The 9,887-nt window shown below is 48.2% G+C and overlaps 1 protein-coding gene and 1 long non-coding RNA gene across 2 annotated transcripts in view; one reads left to right on the forward strand and one right to left on the reverse strand.

The window, feature by feature from the left end:
* LOC106812440 (sulfhydryl oxidase 1-like) overlaps nucleotides 1-9,887 on the forward strand; it is a gene marked incomplete in the record, with an annotated part of 35,322 nt that overhangs the window by 24,282 nt on the left and 1,153 nt on the right. The window contains 2 exon segments of the mRNA XM_014816326.1: nucleotides 4,166-4,279; nucleotides 4,741-4,879. Of these exon segments, the coding sequence (XP_014671812.1) occupies nucleotides 4,166-4,279; nucleotides 4,741-4,879 (253 nt within the window).
* LOC106812445 lies at nucleotides 7,753-8,242 on the reverse strand. The gene is made up of 3 exons (XR_001394334.1): nucleotides 8,212-8,242; nucleotides 7,929-7,951; nucleotides 7,753-7,804 (listed from the first exon to the last, which is right to left on the reverse strand). It is a non-coding gene; the product is annotated as an uncharacterized LOC106812445 (long non-coding RNA).

Consider the following 9,887-nt stretch of genomic DNA (forward strand, 5'->3'; position numbering starts at 1 on the left):
TTGAAATCCAATTTGCGATTTTAAAAGATATTGTCAATAAAATCTGCGATAAAACGAACAGTCGAGTGTGGACACCACAGGACTCATATCTGTTATCGGTGTCTATTATAATATGCCCTATATAATTGCCAAAAAACCTTACCTAATTTGCATATTTTTTTTTAAATTCAAAACCCGTAGCCCTTAACTCATCTCACATACCAAAATGAGCAAAATCCGTTGACCTGAACTGCACTAATGGCAGATTCCCATTTTGCCAAAAAATTGTGCCGTGGCTCGAAAAGTACGTTCAAACTGGCGGTTGCTCCAAAATATGGGATTTAATATGGGAGCATTAGCTCAGTAACAACTATACCGAATTTCAAACATGTTGCGGTCAAAACAGCGTTCCCGAGTTATCGTTGACCGTAGCGAAATCTCGTTGACGGACGGACGTACGGACGCTACGTATGACGAACGACGACCCGATGACAATAGCTCAGGCCTTGACGATGTCAAGGTGATGCTAAAAAAAAGGCTGTATTATGTCATTTACACACCTGCTGAACATAATTACAAACCAATTTATCAAAGAAATTCCACTACACGTACTGACTGAGCTGTCGGCCTGTGTGTGCCGCTCGCGTTGTACAAGATAGACGGTGGGGCCAGTCGTGTGACTTCAATTCCTTTAAAAGACTTTATTATCTGGGAGTGACTCTTCATTGTGTGCCAGTGCCTTCACTTTCTTGTGTGCCATGCCTGCAGCCTAAAAATTACAAGGCCACATAGGTTTAGCTCAGTGGACAGCACTAAGAGCATCAACAGTAAGCATTCATAACACACATTTCATTTCTACAGCAGCGAAGAAAAAGACAAGACTTGGTGGGAGAGGCTTGAAAAGCAACAAAGAATTTCATTTGTTAGCTGGTCTTCTTCGTTAACAGGAATTTCAGGCCCAGAGTTACCCAAAAATTATGCCAAGCCTATGCAGACTCTAGCTAGGACACAACATGTTTTACCTCTTTATACTAGTGACACAAGCACACAGATTTTAAGAATCAAAATGACTTTTGAAACCCATGTTTGCGGCACGTGAAATAACAAAATTACTATTGGCTCAGCAAAAGATTGGGAGTGAAACTATCTATTTTCAAAGTGCGTGTGAATCATTTTAAGCACTACCACCCTTGCAAGTGTCACTCTGATTCAGTAACTAGAAATAAAAATATACCAATCTTCAAGAAGGGAGGCGCCATCTTCGACTGTCACTAGTAGGATGATTGAGAACCCTGTGTGTTTATTGCCTTTCCAAAGACCCATAACTGTGGCCTAGCACTATATAAAATGACAAGACCTTGCAATCTTAGTATTAACTTGTTTATAGACAATAATATTGGAAAATAATTTTTAATGTTATTGAGAATAAAATCTCTGCTTTTAAGGATGTAGGCCTGCTACCGTGAGTATTTGGACGCTCGCCCGAACTGGACGCTCCTGAAAACGTGCGCATTGCGCCGCACGCGCCTCTTGTTTAGCAAGGGCGATGCGCAGCATGGCAGTAGTCATCTGCGCATCTCGCCCATCGGAAAAACCGGTCGGCCAATAAACAAACATGGCGGCCACGGTCACTCATGGAAAATATTTGATTGAACAATTTGCAATGATTGTAGAGTTAGTAAGACTGTGTTATGCTGTGTTCAGTTACAAGGCGAAACAAAAGGAAAACAAAAGAGCATGCTACTATTTTCCTACCGGCCCTCGCAAAACAAGATTCAAACAAAAAGAAAACAAGGAGAAAAACAAAAGAGCATGGCGCGCATGCGCACTTAGCGAGGGTTCTCAGTTTCAAGCGATGCGTCCAAATACTGACAGTACAGGCCTACCTGAATATGAATTGTGCTTACGAAGGTATCTCGAAATTTGCGCCAATGCTCTGTGCACGCACCTGCGTGGAGGCTGTGTTTCCAACTGTTTTAATGATCGCGCTTTGCGTGAAATGGACTGCTTCCATTGAGCCGTTGAATTTCTATTCCGAATATCACCCTCATAGAGTAAATGGCTTCAAGTACGTGTTTATATTATAACGAAAATTAATGTTAGCACTATTTTAATACTGGAGCGTTTCATATGAAAGCTTGCACTTGATGCTCATAGACGAGGTAGTTAGGTGTCACATGAGGATAAGCAGATTATATATTTACATCAGAGATGAGCACTAGAATATAAAGTTAGATAATTATATGTATGCCTATTCATATGTCGCTAAGTGTTCTTCGATTTAGGAAAAGGCCGACCGGCGAATTGACTCGTCCTACTTTGGCGTGGTTGTGTCTTGGGGCAGGTTTACGAGAGGTTGGCTCAAGTATATGATATTAAAAAAAAAAAACGTGAGTGTTTTTAGAGCTACTACTAATAAATCAGTTTTAGTATATATTGTATGCTGTTATTGTGCACAAGAAGCATTGGAAATTTTGTTTTTTGGGTGTTAGTGTGGGAGTAACGCTATTTACGACCCTTGTGTCTAACTGGCTGGGGTATAAATACTAAACTTCGTCATAATTTGGTAACTGTTTGTGTGAACTCTGATGTACAGGAGAAACCCAAATTGCAAAAAGGACCATACTGCTAATCCAAATGGCGTGTGTGTCTATATTTCCAGGCCGGTGGTACAGGCAGATAATTTGCATAATTTTAGGTCACGTGGTTTTGTGGTTATAGAGCCAAGCCAGTTGTATCGCGTGTTGTTGTGAGTCACTTCCAGCTGTGCAAGAGATGGTGAAGGAGGAGGAAGGGAAGAAGGGAGAATGTTGTCTGTTTGGTGGTGAGGACAGGTAGTGATGGGGAGAAGCTGGGGCCTGGTCAGGGAGGGAAGGGGCAGAAGGGAGAATGGTGAGGTGGGATGGGAAAGAGGGATAGTGGGAGAGTACTAGTATTGTGTGATGGGCGTGGTGGAAGAGAAGGTGAGGGAGTAAGTGAAGAGAAGAGGAGGGAGAATCTCTCCACCCTGCCGATAAAACGTCTATATTAAAGTAAAGTTTTACAAAACATGTCGGAACGCAGCATTTAACCTATTTATTTCGAATGCCATCGCTAAGAAATATCAAAGCGGGTATAGCGCCATCTACCATCACAAATTGTGATTCATTTTGGTTTATAAATTATTATTGCGCTATACAGATGGCAATCGTTTCTATAATGTACGTCGATGGTTGCTCAATTAAAACTGACTTCTCACTCACTCATTTGTGTCCTTTTTTTGTGGTGAGCTACAGTGTCATTGACACTTTCATTATTATGATATAATGATTTATGCTAAGAAACATCAAAGCGGGTATAGCGCCGTCTACCCTCACAAATTGTGATTCATTTTGGTTTATAAATTATTTGTAATTTATATATAATATTATTTATTATTTTCACATAAAAAATTACACATATAATTATCAAGAGTATATAATGGGAGTTCTCCCATATATACTCTATGTTTCTATAATGTACGTCGATGGTTGCTCAATTAAAACTGACTTCTTCTCACTCACTCATTTGTGTCCTTTTTGTGGTGAGCTACAGTCTCATTGACACTTTCATTTCAGTAAATATAACTGCATAACTTGTAGCAAAAGTTGTTTGCTTTTACATTGTTTATGGTAATTGAGAAATATCTAAAATACCATATTTACATTAAAATTCGAAATTTTTGTCACATAATTAGGCCTAAGTACAGAATATTTCAAGAAATTTCTCAACTTGAGCGTTGAGAGACATCTCATGTACAAATTAAACATGTAGTTCATTGGATTCCTTATATAGTAAACATGCACTTCTTATTAGTACCCCTTCAAAAGCTTGAGTGTATATATATATAATCATCTATTGCATAGTTTATAATATATGCTCAGAAAAACTATTATTGCTTTTTATATTGGTAAAGCGGAAATTGAAATTTCCCTACATCAATCATGTAGTAATTGTGTGTGTAAACCATAATTATTTAAATATTGTAGTTGTTGAATAGCTGATGGAACCGTATCATGTCTTACTGTGAGTGAAGGTAAATACGGTGGCTACTATTTAAGTGTTTGTACATTACAAATACAGATAAAGCTGGGTTTAGTCGGGGTTGGTACATAGATGGCAGCACGATATGGCTGTAGTTAATAATGCCTTGACATGTTTTCTTCAGTACTTTCCAGGACAGCCACACGTGCTTAACTTTATTCAACGTCTCCTAGACTGGCTTCACTTAGCTGAAGAGGAGCTTGATCCAGCTGAGCTTGTTGCTTTCATCAGAGAACAGGTATGTACAGCTGTCATGCTAACAACTATGAGGGAGAAAGAGATAGATTGAATAATGGAGGGAAAAACAGGGGGAGAGTGCTAATGAGAGAGGCTGACAGAAAGGGAGATTGGAGCTGACACAGACAGCAGGGGTAGAAATTAACTTTTGAACAAGGGAGTCTGCAGCAATATGAGGGAGTCCGCAGCCTGACGTTCAAAACTAAAGATATTAACAATAACGCGTGTGCTTATTTTGAAGATTCATGCGGTTGCACGTCTGCCAAATTGGGTCTGGACATTTGCTGAAAAAATACAGTAATTCCGCGAGGCCGTGCTATGGAACGAACTAGTTAGTATTGGAGAATTTTCAGGGAGTTTGACAGTAAATCAGGGAGTATTTGACTCCGGACTCCCGTTAATTTCGCACCCTGTGACAGGGTTGATGCATGGATGGGTAGATTAATATAGATCATGTTGTAGAATCCAGATGCATACCTACCACCTACGGTCAGGTGGGTTGGCTGCCTGGGTAGTAAGCCACAGTTCCGAAATTACCCCTGTGGGCTCTGGACCATGTTTCACACGCTCACCATTAGTGCAGAAGCTCTTAATCAAGAAGGTAAGCAATAACACGTGGTGCCTTTTTAGAATACTAGATCTTCTTCATTTATCGTTCCAATTATGTCCTGATAATGGTTATCTAATAATGAGCTAATTTCACATTTGGAAAAGTGCAGGTTTCAATGCATTATGAGACTTTTTGGTTGACAAACACTCCTTAATATGGTAGTAATTGCTATTTAAAGGACAATTGAAGTCAAATTTTATAACTTCTGTAACGTTTTTATACATAGAAATACATTCAATAACGTATTCCATTTCAAATCTGGCACCCAATTTGTAAGAAACACATGAATATTAATCTAGGTCATGTGACGTCACAGCCCCATGTTGAAACACGCATTAGCGTAAACAGCTGGCTAACACGCCACCATCAAGTATATGTTATGGCTAAGGTGAAAGTATTGTTAACAGCATCACAACAAACATGTAGCCTGTATAATGTACTTATATTCATGGTACATACATATACATGTCATGACTTGCGTAGAGATGTTTGTACAAGTACCAGATACATCGTCGAATTTCTGACCGACGAGCGTGATAAGCGCGGTGATACAGTGTAGCTCGCATGCCTCACCTGGTCTCGTTGAACTGGTCTACAATAACCCTGTCTTTCATCTCTCATGCAGCCATAATACATTCAGGTGCCGACTCCATTAATTCACCAAACACTTACAAGCAACACCAGTATTTGTTCTACAGTCTATCTGGTTACCTTGCCGAAGCTTCGCAGTTCCTCCCATGAATGTGACTGCTCCTGAATTCTCGCAGAAGTGTGTGCCGACGTCTCCGCGTTGGCTTTTTCAGACGATTCTCCTCAATTTTTCTTAACTTTGTGTCATTATTTAGGCTCAAACACTATACATCCAACTGGTAAAGTCAATATATAATATCATCTCATCTGAGTAATCACCTAGAATCATTGAAATTATCCTCTCTCCTGTCTCCATCTTAAATACACCACACGCAACTATGTTACATAATGGCAGTGTTTTCAACAGGGGGCTGTGACGTCACAGACTTTAGAACTAATATTCATTGTGTTTCTTAACTGCGGATTGACACGCGGATGCCAGATGAAATGGCAATTACCGTTATTGAATGTATTTATATATATAAAATTTACGTTTTACTATCGATAGTTGTAAAATTTATTCTCCTCATAATTGTCAATTTATATGCTATCTATGCTAGGCTGTTACTGTGGAAGTTGTTATTGCATAACTACTGTACATCGGATACCATGGGTCCACTTAAAAAATCAAATGAAAGTCTATTAACCTCTACTTTATTACCTGACCTGCTATCCATCTGCCGTGCTATAAAGGTTGGAGAGCTGTATTGTTAGTCTGATAAAACGGACGCTGAAACCATGATTTTTATTCTTATTTTTTTCTGTATCTTCGCCAGCCTCAAAATTAAGTTTGTGTGTTTGTGAGTTTATTATGATATCATATATAATGGATTAAGGGGGGGAGATTACACTGGCGTATATTTAAGTGTCATGAATGTCGCTCTAGATGGCAACCGCCGACCATTCATCTCTCTTCTTCTCGGCTCCTCCCTCTCCGCCTCCTCGCTCCTGCCCCGGTCTTCTCTCGCTCCCTCTCGGCGGAGGTGACTCTATGTATCCAGGCATTCGTTGCACGTACTTTTCGGCGCTGTCGTGAGTGCGCCGCAACTTTCCATAAGACTGGCAGTCGACGATTGACGTTACGTGAACACATCGGCGGACGCCGTCATGTGCTGTGGTCAGGCGCACACCGGCAATGCACGCCCTCGCCGGGATATACTGAGGTCCGCAGCATCCGCAAGCGTTCAGTTCCTTCCGACAGCAATCCACATCGCGCGCGATGCCACGGGGGGATGGGCCTGGTGTTGGGATCGTGCTTTGGAGGTGCTTGTCATATTTCTGCCTCCGCACTATGGCATTGCGAACATCCACCTCGACGACAATCAGATCCTTATCTTTCCCATTACGCTGGCAAGCAGCAGCATCGCGAGGAAGCCATACCAGCTTCCGATGCGAAGCGCGATAAAGATTGAGAAACCCACTATACCCTGAAGGAACTGGGGGCTGCAGAGATTCAAGCCCACAGCAGGGGGTGAGTCCCCGCATTGACGGCGTCTGCACAGCGCTGGGAGCGCATAACGGCGGCGTGAGTGGAGACCCCGCGACAGAGCTACCGACTGCCTACATGGCGCACGGTGGCACATGGGACATCGACGAGCATTCCGACATCAGTGGTGCTATGGTCTACATCAGCTGTCGTCGCTGTGCTTGTCGCTTCCCTGCCGCGCCTACTACTCAATCTCTTCATTCACTCTACAGCGCGACCAAGCAGATTACGTACGTGCAGCACTAATCTCTTCCTCTCCTCTCCTCTCTCCTCCTGCGCGGGAAGTATGGCGTCTTTAGCATCTCTCTCCGCCTCCGCTCGCTGCGCCCCGGGAAACGTTATGGCGTCTAGAATCCCCCCGCTCGCGCGCCTCTCTCGGCAAAGTATGCGTCTAGCATCCTCCCCCGCCCGCGCGCTGGGGAAGTATGTGCGTCTAGCACCGCCGCGCGCGCGCCGGAAGTATGGCGTCTAAGCATATCGCCGCGCATTCGGGGGAAGTATAGCTAGCGTCTAGCATCCGCCGCGCGCTTCGCGAAGTATTGCTGTCTAGCATCCGCCCGCGCGCGGGGAAGCTCAATTGGCCGTCTAGCATCCCGCCGCGCTGCGGGGAAGTCATGGCGTCTAGCATCCGCCCGCGCGCGGGAAGTATGGCGTCTGCATACTCTCCCTCCCCTCCCGTCCGCGCGCGGGCAAGCTATGCGCGTCTTCAGCACGCGCGCGCCTATCTCAATGGGGAACGTATGGGCGTCTAGCATCCGCCGCGCGCGGGGGAAGTATGGCGTCTAGCATCCGCCGCGCCGCTGCTCGATCAGTTCAATGGCGTCTAGCATCCCTCCGCTCCGCGCATGGGGGAAGTATGCGTCTACATCTCCCGTCCCGCGCCGGGAAGTAGCGTCTAGCATATCCTTCTCCGCCGCGCCATACGGGAAGTATGGCGTCTAGCATCCCTGCCGCGCGCCATCGGGAAGTAATGGCGTCTAGCATATCCTCCCCCGCCGCGCGCGGGGGGAAGTATGTCGCGTCCTGGCATCCGCGCGGCAGCGGGGGAAGTATGGCGTTAGCATCCGCCGCGCGCCCGGGAGTGGGGGGGGGCCGCGGGGGGGAGTATGGCGCTACATCCCGCCGCGCGGGGGATAGTATGCGGTCTATGCACTCTTCCCGCAGCGCGCCTCGGAAGTATGGCGTCTAGCATCTTCCCCGTCCCCACGCCGCGCGGGAGTATGGCGTCTAGCCATCCGCCGCAGCGCGGAATATGGCGTCTAGCAATCTCGCTCTACTCCCGCCTGCGCGGGGGAAGTCATGTCTTCTGCCCGCCCTAGCATTCTCGCCCGCGCGCGGGAAGTATGGCGTCTAGCATCCGCCGCGCGGGGGAAGTATGGCGTCTAGGCAATTCCCGCGCGCGCGGGGAAGTATGGCGTCTTATGCATCCCGCCGCGCGCCAGTGGGAAGTAGGCGTCTAGCACATCCTCCCGGCGCGCCGGCACAACAAAAAGTATGGCGTCTAAGCTCCCCGGCGGGCAGCGCGCCGGTGGGGGAAGTAAGGCGTCTAGCATCCGCGCGATCTCGCGCTGCAGGGGGAAGTATGGCGGTCTAGCATCCGCCGCGCGCGGGAAGTATGGCGTCTAGCATCCGCCGCGCGCGGGAAGTATGGCGTCTAGCATCCGCCGCGCGCGGGGGAAGTATGTTCGCGCTTTCTAGGCATTCTCCACCCCCGCGCGGTCGGGAAGTCATGGCGTCTGCAATCCGCCGCGCGCCGTCGAAGTATGGCGTCTAGCATCTGCCCGCGCGCGGCGAAGTATGCTCGCGTCTAGCATCTCTTGCCCCGCCACGCACCCGGTGAGAAGTAATGGGCGTCTACGCATCCCCACCGGCCAAAGTAATGCGCTAGCAATCCTCCGCGGCGGGGGAACGTATGGTCTAGCATTCCGCCGCGCGGTAGGGGAAGAATGCCGCGCTAGCATCCGCCGCGCGCCGCGATATGGCGTCTTAGCATCCTGCCGCGCGCTGGAAGTATGGCGTCTAGCATCGCGCCGGCTGCGCAGGGAAGTTATGCGTCTAGCATGCGCCGCGCGCGGAAGTATGGCGTCTAGCACCCTCGCCCCTGCGCGCGGAAGTATGCCCGTATAGCATCCGCCCGCGGCGCGAGTATGGCGTCACAAATCCGCCGGCGTGCGGGGGAAGTATGGCGTCTAGCTATCGCCAAGCGGGGATAGCTATGGCGTCTACATCCGCCCGCGCTCAACGGGACCGTATGGGCGTCTAGCATCCGCCGCGGCCGCGATAGTATGGCCGTCTAGCATCCGCCGCGCCGCGCGGAAGTATGCGTCTAGCATCCCGCCGCGCCGCGCGGGGAATGTATGGCGTCTAGCATCCGCCGCGCGCGGGGAAGTATGGCGTCTAGCATCCGCCGCGGCCGCGGGGGAACGCTATGTGCGTCTTAGCCTCACTCCCACCGCGCGCTCCCGGCGGGAAAGTATGGCGTCTAGCATCCGCCGCGCGTTGGGGAAGTATGGCGTCTAGCATCCGCCGCGCGCCGGGGAAGTATGGCGTCTAGCATCCGCCGCGGCGGAGTATCCGTCTAGCATCCGCCACGCACGGGCAAGTATGGCGTCTACGCATCCGCTCCAGCGGGCAAAAGTATGGCGTCTAGCATCCGCCGCGCGGCGGGAAGTATGGCGTTTCATGCATCCGCCGCGCGCCAGGGGAAGTATGGCGTCCCTAGTCCATGCGCCGCGCGCGGGAAGTATGCGCGTCTAAGCATCCCGCCGCGCGCGGCTTGAAGTATGCGCGTCTAGCATTCCGCGCGCGCCGGGGGAAGTATGGCGTCTAGCATCCGCCGCGCGCGGGAAGTAATGGCGTCTAGCATCCGCCGGCGCCGTGGGG

The sequence above is a fragment of the Priapulus caudatus genome, unplaced genomic scaffold (genome assembly GCF_000485595.1).
Source record: "Priapulus caudatus unplaced genomic scaffold, Priapulus_caudatus-5.0.1 Scaffold649, whole genome shotgun sequence".
Taxonomy (NCBI): domain Eukaryota; kingdom Metazoa; phylum Priapulida; class Priapulimorpha; order Priapulimorphida; family Priapulidae; genus Priapulus; species Priapulus caudatus.